Below are 12,755 nucleotides of genomic sequence, written 5' to 3'. Positions count from 1 at the left end.
AATCTTGAACAGTATTCAATGCAAGTTATTAAACCACATTGGCATCCTAAATGAATGGAATCTAAGTTGAATGAGCACAGAGATCCACAACCAGACCCATTATGCTAAAAATGTTGAACGACAAAGGGAAAAACAGCTGATTGAGGAAAAGGAAAAACACACCAAGGCAGGTGCGCAGGTGACAGAGTATCAGAGCCTCTGGATGTCAAAGGCATGGGATGGAACGGTCAAAATGGGTGAGAAAATTCTGAGAAATTGGAATGTTGTATCGGCAAACTATTTTCCAAAGTGAAGGTGAGATAAAGAGATTCCAAAATAAATAAAAGGAGGGAGAATTCATTGTGGGCAGACTTGCTCTACAGTAAATACTAAGGAAAGTAGGTAATCTCACACAGTAATTTAAATCCACACAATAGAAATTTAAAAAATTAAAAACACACACACAAATCACTCAAAAGAATTCTAGAATGATGGAAGGCCGTGTAAACAGATAACTGACTCTTTTCTTAATTGTTTTAAAAGGCACCTCTGTTGAACTAAAAGCATAACATATGTTGTTGGGACATTCACCTCTAGACATATATTATTTTTCACAAAGCTGCATACAAAAGATGGGGAGGATACGGATGAATCAGAAAGTGACACTAGATCCCTAGGAAGAAAACAAAGAACCAGAGATTGTAAATTAGGCAGTTATATAGCAAACACCCTAAATATATCCTTCCTTAAATCTGTCTCTCAGCTTCCCTAAAAATTTTAGTTTCATAAATAAATCATTTAAGCAGCATTTGGGTAACGCTTCTCATATTCACACACGCAATATGCACTACAGCAGCAGAAAACTGGGTAAGAGGGAATAAAACTGTGTGGCAACCAAAATTCTATATCGCCCTGGAATTCATACAGTAGAAATCTGCAGCATACACAGAAGGGTGACTATGGTGATTGTGGCCCAACTCTCTGAAAAACTAACAGACATTGAAAAGTGATATATTATGGAAATATTGTAGATATTTATGTTCTATGTTACAGGCGAACATCTGTAAAACTCTCAACGATAAAATATATTGTAAACAAATAGATTAGGTAACTTCAAGAACGATAGGATTTTTAAAAAAGACTTAAAGGCAATGGTAGGATTTTGTGAAATAAGAAAATTGTGCCTGTTAATGGATTATAGGTTTATCCACCATATGCCTTTTTGGCTCGCAGTGTTAAGCACAACCTGCACTCAAGGGCTCTTATCGCCTTTCTGATCCTCTAAATTTTTTGCTCCCTCAATTCAAACGCAACAATTCTTCTAATTGTATTTTTTTGGGGAAGACCAAGCATTAAAATATATCTGCAATGCTTCTCCTGTCACGTGTTGCTCTAACTGGTCTCTTTCACAAATGGCATGACTTACTGCTGCAAAGTCGTCTGCCCAATCCAGTGTGTCTTTGGCGTTGCTAAGGATGCCACATCAAGACTTCACCTCTGCCTAGGTTGCTGTGTTGATATGTTTGTACTACCATGGTGATACACGTGGGCTCAGTCATTTGACCAAAGCAAGGCTTCCAGTCCGTGATGTCTGCATCATGGCAAGTTTCCGTCTCAGTTACACTTTGTGTTGAAACCTATTTTGTTTTGTGTTTTTGTTCAGAAAACCTTACACAGTAGGTGACTCACACTCATCATACTAATTGTTCTTTTTGCAGGATTCCGTTTTTTATTCAATATAATTTTATTGATTTTGGAAAGACGAAGAGGGAGGGCGAGAGACATAAAAATATCGACGAGAGAGAAACAGCGATGGGCTGCCCCCTGCACGCCCCCAGTGGGGACCAGGCCAGCGACCCGAGCATGTGCCCTGACTGGGAATCAAACCTGTGACCTCTTGGTGCATGGGCTGACGCACTACCACTGAGACACACTGGCCAAATTAGATGCAGTCTTTACAAGTACATTTCATTATAATTTCTCTGCCTTTGGGCCTAGAGAGTAGCTTCCAAACACAGCAATAAGGAAAGTCACTTAAAGTTCCCAATGGATAGGGACACAATACCAGTGCTCATATTCCTGTAAATTGGCCATTTCCCCGCCCCAGTAGAAAATCTAATGGTTATCAGAACTGAGAGGATGGAAGCTTTACCTGTGTACACAAGTTACCTGTTATTCCTTTCCAATGCTACCTAATGCCTAATTGCTTTGCACTTAAATAACAAAAGGAGGGCAAGGGCGTGGTCTAAGACTTTCAGGCTTATGGTAGGGTTTTGGCACTATGATGACTATCATTTGCAATCTGACCTGGGTAATAGAGTTTGAACCCACCCCTCCATGTTTACCCTTCAACTTTAAATGTGCTTTTGGTTCACATGAAAGTTGTGTGACTCAGATCAGCTGTAGGAAGTTTTAAATTTTCAAAAGAGTTTGTATGTTACGAGCACAGACCCATTAAAGCAACTAGGAGACCTCATTTTGTGATTGAATTTTGTCTTTAGCTGGATATGTCACCTTGGTCAAATCACTAAACACGGATAACCTTCAGTACAATGAGATTTATGTGATGGTAAAAGGCTATAGTGATTCAAAGTGTTTCTTTCTGAATAAAGATATTTCCGTATAATTCTTTCCTGTGGAAAACTGCGACTCAGAGGAGTACTAGACACAAGCGCACGTACACATGCAAACCAAGATGCACACACACACACACAAACATCAACACACATATGTCAATATTTACCTTACAAACTGATTTAAAACTGCTTATTTCTCTAGAGCCTGATGCAGAACACTTACCCGGTGCTTTTGGAAGAGGTATAATAAAGGGGGAAGTCAAGACACCATCTAAGAGCCACGCTGGTAAGAACAAGAATATCTCAAGTTAATTTATGGTTTTTTTAAATTCTCAAAAGTTTATTAAAGCTTCGACCTTCAGTCTGTATAGGCTATAATTTCATGATAAAATATCTCCATAGTTCCTTCCTATAGTTAGTAGATCTTTAGCAGCTACATCAAGGGACTATTAGATACATAATACATATCTCAGAACTCGTCCCTTTAAAGCGATCCCCAGAAATCCAATGCTATCATGATCTGGGAGTATTCTTCAGGGAAGTCTTTAAAATGCTATTCTGCTCACTTTCATTGTCAGGCCCAATTGGATACTTGCTTGGGTTTTGCAAAAGCAGAAAAGCTACCTTATTGATGGGAGTAGAGGTGGAATATAGAAAATCAATATTGCATTGATTATGAATTCCGTCCGTGTGATGAAACTATCGGGCAAATTTCTAATATCTCACGTACTGAGGAGACTATTTTTTTGTGTGCACTTTTTGCCTACAGTTAAAGTATAGCTTAGTGTTCCTTCTTCTGGAAGATCAGTCCTTGGCACACTTTGTCACGATCTTGGATATGGTACCAAAGGAAGTAAGAAGGTTAAGAGAGCCATCAGGGAAGGAAACCATAAAAGAGACCCTTTCAAAACAACTGTCATCCAAAAGTGATGGTGTTCATGCCCCAAGTCCATGCCCTCACAGGGACAGGACTAGAAGCTTGACACTACAGGGATTGAGATTTCAGTAAAATATGCAGTAGGCCTGCCTCATCACTTAGTAAATTATCAGGCACACAATGACAACACGCCTCCAACTGGATGGGAGCCCAGTACCCATGTTTGCTACCATACATTGCCTAAAATGTGCAGGTTTAAAACAAAATGCAGGAGACGTGCAAAGAAACAGCAAGTATGAACTATACACAGGAGAAGAACAGGCCGCAAAAACTTTTTGTATATTCCAGTTGTAGGATGCAGATTAACTTAGTATTATATTAAATAAAGAGTCCCATGCTGAGGGGTGAAAGGAATATAGGTGACAAGGGCTCATTAAAGAAACATGTCACCAAAGAGATAAAAAGATGTATGAAAATAAAAAAACTGAAAATTTTCCCCTTGAAATTCCAATATCTGTAAGGTAAAATTCACTAGAGGGGCTCAAGAGTAGATTGGGAAAATCAGAAGAAAGGATCTCTGCACTGAAAGTAATGGGAGCTGCAAAAGCAGAACAGAGAGAAACTGGGGAAAAGAAAGCATTGGAAGAAACAATGGTTGAAATTTTTCAACGTATTCAATGGTCAATATCAATTTCCACATCCATGCTCAATGAAATCTAAGTAGAATATGTGCAGAATAATGTATAACCCGGCCCCACATGATAAAATTTAGGAAAGACAGAGATGATTATAAAAGCCACAAATGGGAAACAACTCATCATGGAAAAGAGAAACCTGGTAGGATGAAGTGGTGACTTCCCATCACCAACTAGGAAAGCCTGCAGGCGGGGGCATGGCACATTCCAAGGCCTCATAGAACAAACTGTAAAAAAAATGTTCCATCTATCCAACGTACCTTTCAAAGTCAAGGTGAGAAAAAGAAATTTCCAAATTTTTTGTAAAATGTGGGATCTTTGGCTAGCTGACCTCCCTTAACAATAACAGTAAAAAATGTCTCTTTATGTTGAAATCCATTGACTGCTCCCAGTAATCTGAAACCCTCCCTAAATGGAGTATGGGTTCAAGGAATTCTAAAATTCCCAAACACAGGAGGGACGCATGTTCTTTCGCTATAATTGGAACTGCAGAATCAATATGTATACCATTGCATTGTTGTGCCTATGAAATATGGAAAAGTAATACAGTTGACTGTAGCAGCACAAAATACTTGTGTGGGAGTCCAATGTATTTCAGCAAGATGATACAACAGATGTTTACTCAAATGCCAGGAACCAAATAAAGAGACCAGGGATTATAAATATGGAGGCTGATGGGACAGAACTTGGTAAATACATACCTTCTCCTTCTTTGTTCTCTTAGTGTCCTCCGAGGGCACACAGTTATTTAAAATTAAGTATCACAAGTATCTTAGGTGTATTCAGTAAGCCAGTCCCCAATATGTGCAATTTTAACTTATCCAGTATCTGCCCCCCATGGCCAATCATGAATCAAATTTATCAAGAGGAAAACCCCAGAAATAAATGATTAATGATTTTTAAATTTGATTTTATGCACTATTCTGTGAATCATGATGAATCTCATGGAGACTGCTTCTGTCCCACCCAGGACGTGAATAATAATCCCTTTGGCCAGCGTTTACCACAATTCTATATTACCCTGGAATTTATTTAGTATAAATATGCAGCATATACTGAAGGGTGACTATAGTGATTGTGACTCATCTCTCTGAACTACTAACAACCATTGAAAAGTCATTTAATATGGGAATATTGTACAGAACTATGTTCTATGTGTTTTTATAAAATAGCTTAGATACCTTAAAAAAATTGTATTTTTTAAAAGAAGACTTAAACGCCATGGTCCAATTTTGTGTAATAAAATATTCTACCTCTTAATAGATTATAGATTCTCCACAGCATACCTTTCTTCTCACACTGTTAATGCCAATCTGTACTTTGGGGACATCTCATTGCCTTTGTGATTATTTAAATATTTTTGCTCCCTCACTTCAAGTGAATCAATTCCTCTCAACGTATTTGTCAAAATAAAATATGCCACCTAAGGTTCTCCTGTCCTGTGTTGCCGTAACCAATATTACTTTGACAGATATCATAACTTACTGTAGGAATGTTTTTCTGCCCAATCCAGTGTGTCTTTTGCTTTGCTAATGATGCCATATCCTGACTTCACCTCTACTTAGATTGCTAGGGTGGTATATTTGTACTACCATGTTGATATTCATGGGCTCAGTCATTTCACCAAAACAAGGCTTTCATTATATGATACCTGCATCATGACAAGTTTCTGTCTCAGCTACATTTTGCATTGGAACCACTTTTTTGTTTGTGTGAGTTTGTTTGTTTGCTTGTTTTCCCAGAAAATTTTACCCAGGCGGTGGCTCTGAGTCACCATTGTATTTAACCTTCCTGCAAGATGCAGTATTTTCAAATAAGTTACATTTTTATGCTTTTGTCATTGAGCTAGAAAGTCATTTCCAAATCCAGGTAAAGGTCAAAATCACCTGATAGTTCAAATGGAAAATTGCATACTACCAATTCCCAAAAAACTGTACATTACCAGTTTTCCCCTCTCCAGCTAGATGATGTAGATGCTTATAAGATTTGAAAGGGCATAAGCTTTATCTCTGTCCTCAAATTACCTGTCATTCTTTTCCAAACCTAGCTAATGGCAACTTGTTTTACACTTATATAACAAAAGGCGGGGAGGACATGGATATATTCTTGGACAAGTCCAAGAATGGCTGCTTCACACTAGGGTTCTGCAACTATGATGACTATAGTTTGCAACCTGACCTGGGGAACAGTGTTTGGACTCACCCCTCCAGGTTTACCTTTCCAATATAAATGTGTGTTTTTATACACATGAAAGTTATGCTATTAAGATCAGCTCTCTCAGAAGTTTTAAATTTGCAAAAGAATTTGTATGTTATGAGAAAAGGCCCATTTAAGCAATGATTAATTTAATCATTTAATTCAGTTTGATATTGAATTAGTCATTAGCTGGATATGTCACCTTGGTCAAATCCCTAAACATAAATAAGCCTCAGTACAATGAGACTTATGTGACGGCTAAGGGGTCTAATGATTGTAAAGTGTTTATAGCTGAAACACAGGTATTTCATCATAATTATATTTCTGAGAGAAACTGCTAATTAGCTGAGTATTAAACACAAGCACACTTATACACACAAAGCAACACACAGACAAATATCAACACACATATGTTAATATTTACCGTAAAAGAAGTTATTTAATACTGTTTATTTCTCTAGAGCTTGACACAGAACACTTATCCAGTGTTTATGGAAAACGTATAATAAAGGGGGAAGTCAGGACAAAATCAAATCAACAATCTGGTAAGAACAAGCATATTTACTCTCTATTTATGGTTTATTTGTCTTCTCAGAAATTTATTTAAGTTTGGAGCTTCAGAGACCACAGTATCTGTATGTAATTTTTACCTGATGAAACATCTTCATAATTTCTTCTTGTAATTAGTGCAGGGCTACAAGTTACCCCAATGGATAATTACATGCATTGTACATGTTTTAGAACTTGTCTATTTAACTTAATCCACAAAAAGCCAGTGCTATGGTGAGCTTGGAATATGCTTCATGGAAGCCTTTAAAAGATCATTCATTCAGTTTATGTTTTCAGACCCAATTTGGTGGTTGCTTTGCATTTGCAGAAGCTGAAAAGCTACTTTCTCAATGGGATTAGAAGAGGATTTTAGAAATAGATATTGCATTTACTATTAATGCCCTCCATGAGTTTACACTATTAGGCAAATTTCTAATATCTCAGTTGAAGTAGTGACCCTTATGTTTGTTTGTTTAATAAAGTTGAAAGAATAGATTAGTGCTCCTTGTCTGGACAGATCAGTTGTAGACACATTTTTTCAAAATCCTGAAAATGGTAGCAAAGGAAGTGGGCTGGTTAAGTAAACAACCAGGGAAAGGAGAGAATAAAAGAGACCCTTTGTAAGCAAAGTCATCCAAAAGTGATGGTGTTCATGCCCCAAGTCCAAGCCCTCACAGCGACAGGACTAGAACCTTGACACTGCACTGATTGAGACTTCAGTAAAATATGCAATAGGCCTGCCTCATCACTCAGTAAATTACCAGGCGCACAACCGGGGGAGACCTGAAATTCAATTAAAGTTGTATTCAATCAGCTAATAGAAGAAAAATGACTCCAAGAATGGAGACAACAGGCCTACAACTGGATGAGAGCCCAGTACCCATGTTTGCTACCACACATTGCCTAAAATGTGCAGGTTTAGAACAAAATGCAGGAGACATGCAAAGAAACAGCGAGAATGAACTATACACAGGAGAATAACAGGTGGCAAAACCTCTGTTTGTATATTCCAGTGGTAGAATGCTGAATAATTTACTATTATATTAAATAAAGAATCCCATGATGAGAGGTGAAAGAAATATAGGTGACAAAAGCTCATCAAAGAAACATATCACCAAAGAGATAAAAAGATGTATGAAAATATAAAAACTGAAAATTTTCCCCTTGAATTTCCAATATCTGTAAGGTAAATTTCACTAAAGGGGCTCGAGAGTAGATTGGAAAAATCAGAAGAAAGGATCTCTACACTAACTCTAATGGGAGCTGTAAAAGTTGAGCAGAGAGAAACTGGGTCAGGAAAAGCATTGGAAGAAACGGTGGTTTAAATTGTTCAAACATATTCCATGATCAGTATCAATTTTCACATCCATGCACAATGAAATCTAAGTAGAATACGTGCAGAATAACTTATAAACCGGCCCCACATGATAAAATTTAGGAAAGACAGAGATGATTTTCAAAGCTGCAAAGTGGAAACAACTCATCACGGAAAAGAGAAACATAGTAAGATGAAGAGATGACTTCCCATCACAAACTGGGGAGGCCTTAAGTTCAATTGAAGGCATGTTCAACCAGCCAATAGAAGAAAAATGACTCCAAGAATGTTTCATCTAGCCAAACAATCTTTCCATGGCAAGATGAGAGACACAGAATCCCAAATTTCACACAAAATTAATGAGAGTTCTGTGTGCTAGCAGACCTCCCAGATCAGTAGTAGTAAGAAAGTTTTTATGTTGAAATCAATTGACTGCAGGCAGTAATCTGAAACCCACCCTAAATGGAGGATGGTTTCAAGGAATTCTAAACTTCCAGTTCACGGCAGGGATGCATGCTCTGCCTCCATAGTTGATTCAAAAGGCAACTGCAGAATCAATATGTGTACCATTGTATTGTCGTGCCTATGAAATATGGAAAAGTAATACAGTTGAATGTAGCAGCACAAAATAATTGTGTGGGAGACCAATGCATTTCAGTAAGATGATACCGCAGTTGTTTACTCAAATGCCGAGAAGCAAATGAAAAGAACCAGAAATTATAAATACGCAGGCTAATAGAACAGAATTTGGTAAATAGATATTTCTTCTTCTTTCTTCTCTTAGTTTCCTCAGAGGGCACACAGTCATTTGAAAATGAGTATCACCAATATTTCAGGTGTATTCAGCAACGCAGTCACCCGTGTGTGCAGTTTTAATATGTGCAGGTTCTGCTATCCATAGTCAATCACAAATTGAATTTATCAAATGGAAAATTCCAGAAATAAATGATTATTGAGTTTTAAATGAGTTTAATGAGTTTATGCACAATTCTATGAATCTTGATGAATCTCATGGGGACTGCCTCTGTCCAACCCAGGACATGAATAATAATCCCTTTGGCCAGAGTTTACACACTTGAGTACCCTACCTGCCCTTTATGCCCTCAGTAGCCTTCTCGGTTATCACACTGGTGAACGCTGTCATGGTATGGCAGTGCTGGTGTTCAAGTAAACCTGATTTTCCTTCATTCTGACCCAAATGGGTCAGAGTAACGATGCTGGCAGTTTGGATATGCCAAAGAGAAGACAGCAATCTTAGCCTCGGGAAGCATGCTTACGAAAGATTATATACATTTCGGGTTTAGTACAACTCACGTTTCCAAACATTCATGCACGGGAGGTGTATCCCTGGCAGGTAAGCTGGGCCTGCTCTATAATAAAACACAAAAAGAGGAGAGAGCTAACAGCTTTATAGGTGTAGCATTTCTAGATGTTTCTGGCGTTTACTTAGTTTCAATCTGAAGTAGATTCTAAACTTGTCAGTCTTGGCCCTTAGACACATCTGAATATAAATTTTGAAAACATATGGAATTTCACACTTGAAGTGGAAAAATGAATGGAATGCTGTATTTTTGACAAAATTAGCTATCTGAACTACAAATCGGGAGTGATCAATGAAGATTTAAAACAATGGAAAGAACTCTTTGGGAAGAAAATTGTGATTCTTACTGTAGTATAAGTTTTCCAGCATTTTCCCCTCAAATACTATTCTGATTGCCTCCTACTTATCTTAGAATACTTTGATAGCTGATTCTTTTGACTTGGTATTTCTTCCTTTACCTATTGGAGAAAGAACAGAGGAGCTGAAATGTATCAGCTAATTTTCGCCAGGTTTGTGTGGCAATGGCTCATGTATCCTCCACTAAATATTTCTAATCAATTAATGAACATTACTTCTGCCCAATATGAGACATTTTTGTTTATTTAGTTAAGGATACATACACCAGCCGGTACCCTCACTGTGAAGAACGGGGTCTGGACCATTTGGGCCGGCCTAATCACAGTGGGAACTTTTAAATTCATTCGTGGGCTCAGCCATTTCTTGAAAGCAAGAGTTCTGCTGTGCAGTGTCAGGACCATGAGAGGTTTCCTACGCTTGCATGGTCTGCTAGATCTGACTTCCACCCAAGGCACTGTTGGCCCCAAAGTCAACCTAGGCCACCAATCTTAGTTAGCCCTCTCATAATACTCATTTCTCTTTCATACCTATCCTGCATTCTTTATGTCACTGGACTCAGTTAATAGTTGCTAATTATAGGAAAACATTTGAATCATATGAAAACTCAAGTGGAAATGGATCCAACAGGACGTTGGTACTGGTACAAACTTAACTGTTTCCTTTATGATGTCACAAGGTCTGCATGACAAATGAACCTCAGAGGCCATTTTTTTTTCTCCATCCAATCAGTGTCCTTTTTTTTTCTTAATCACTGATATCTCCGTGGTTTATAGTTAGAGAACAAAAAAGAAGAATACAAATTTTCCTGGATGGGTCAAAGTATTTCTCACTCCCTGTAAGTTTCTGGGACGAAACAGTGTATGGTTAGCAAATGCTCTGTGGTAAAAAGCAAGCCAGCTAACAAACAGTTCAATTCTACTTCATGTGTTACATCCCTACAGAAAGGGTGTGCATTTAATATAAGCCTGGAAGTAATTTAATTATCATAATTTCTCTAGGATGATTTCAATTTGCATAAGAGAGAATTTGTATGGATAAGCACTGTTTAAGGAATTATGAGGCATAGCTCCTAAAAAGGATATCAATTTTGTCATTTCCTGGATCCTGGGATTTCCATAGGTCACTAAACACCTCCAAACATCACCATAATATGCCTGATATCCTTGCTCAGTCTGATCCAATTTAAAGTTTTGTGGACCTGCAACCAGGTATTTCGATTTACTATTTCTCCGTATACTAAAACACCGAGTTACAGGCAACATACACACACGATCATTGAAATATATAGACATATATATATGTTCTTATGCAAATGATTTGTATGTAAGAGATTATATGATGTGCTTAGAAATCTCTCTGTTTCTGTAGAGAGTAATGCAGAACGTGCATCAGAAGCATTTGTGCCTGGCTTAATAAAGAGACAACTCAAGACCCAAGCGTTTGAACTCCGTGGTAAGATTACTATAGATATTTTGACCTCTCCTGTGAAGCACTGGTTTTGTTAATGGCATATATCATTATGGGTCATTCGCCAAAAGTATACCACTTACTGTATACACATCCTTCAGAGCTATTTCTCTCTGGAATTTCAAAATGCATTTGTAATATAATAAAACTTGAAATGACCCAAAATTACTCCTTTTCACCCATGTGCTTCAGAATGGATGTAGTTTGAGCTGTTGTGCAACACCATTCATGGCATTGCCCATCAACATCAAAGCTCTTGGGTGAGCAGGGGCCATGTCCAATTGCAGCAATTTTTGGAAAGGATTCTTTGTTTCTGAATGGTAGTTCTCAACAATGAGCCAAAATATTCAGAAACCTATGTTGTAAGCAGATATGCTGTCATCAGGGCTCTGATTTTCCCATTAGAGTAGAGCCCACAGGCACAGGAGATTGAGCATAGATCTGACGATTCCTTGGATGTTTAGAATGGCAAACGTGCATTGGCATCACAGTAAAGTCTCCAGGTGCATGAAATCCCAACAATATGGGTAAGCCTGTTGCTTGAAATTCCAGAGGTAGTCACTGACATCTCCTCTCTAGCTATGCAGGTACCTGTTGGCATCTTCTTCAAATATGAGGCTACTTTGTCTCCATTGAAAATCTGCTCTGTGGTTTGGCCATCTTCACTAACTACCTTTGCTAGAGCTCCTGGCATAGTTGCTACAGCTTCTCCATGAGCACTTGCTGCTTCGCCTGGCACTTTTATGCTTATGGGGATGACTACTTTTCCTTAGCCCTTGAACCGATCTCTATGAGCTTCAAACTTTTCTCTGCCATTTTCGTAGTATCGAAGAGAGGTAGGGTCTTGCTCTGGGTCAGGGTTAGGCCTAAGGGAATGTTGTAGCTGGCTTGTCCTTGTATCCAAACAACTAAAATTTTCCCCACTTCAAAACTTAGGCCATTTTGCTATCTTATCCTTGTTGGGTTTTGTGTAGTATCACCATTAATGTCCTTCTAAACTCTTTCTCTGTATTCCCTACCAGGCTTACTGCCACAGGAGGCCTAGCTTTAGGCCTGTCTGGGCTTTTGTCATGCCTTCCTTCCTGAACTTAATCATGTCTAGTGTTTGAAATAAGGAATGTGAGATTCTTCCATTCACTTGTACACTTAGCGGCCAATGTGGGGTTATCAATGGGCTTAATTTCATTATTGTTGTGTCTCAGGGAATAGGGAGACCAAAGGTAAGGAAAAGGGACAGGAATGGTGCGTGAGTGGAGAATCAGATAATGCACAACATTTATGAGGTAAGGTTGTCATCTTACATGGGCATGCTAAGATGCAGTCCAAAACAATTACAAGAGTAACATCAAAGATCCCTGCTTACATATCACCATAACAAGTATAATACTAATGAAAAAGTTTGAAACATTGGGATTATTACCAA

The 12,755-nt window shown here is 38.2% G+C and overlaps 1 protein-coding gene across 1 annotated transcript in view; it reads left to right on the top strand.

Moving 5' to 3' along the window:
• LOC308546849 (uncharacterized protein) overlaps positions 1 to 12,377 on the top strand; it is a gene marked incomplete at both ends in the record, with an annotated part of 67,005 nt that extends 54,628 nt beyond the window's left edge. Inside the window, 3 exons of the mRNA XM_081116300.1 lie at positions 2,758 to 2,841; positions 11,234 to 11,317; positions 12,355 to 12,377. Of these exons, the coding sequence (XP_080972426.1) occupies positions 2,758 to 2,841; positions 11,234 to 11,317; positions 12,355 to 12,377 (191 nt within the window). The remainder of the gene's footprint in view (positions 1 to 2,757; positions 2,842 to 11,233; positions 11,318 to 12,354) is intronic.
• Between the last annotated feature and the right edge of the window lie 378 nt (positions 12,378 to 12,755).

The sequence above is a fragment of the Miniopterus schreibersii genome, assembly GCF_964146895.1.
Source record: "Miniopterus schreibersii genome assembly, chromosome: 1".
NCBI lineage: Eukaryota > Metazoa > Chordata > Mammalia > Chiroptera > Miniopteridae > Miniopterus > Miniopterus schreibersii.
This window is presented reverse-complemented; position numbering and strand designations above follow the sequence as displayed.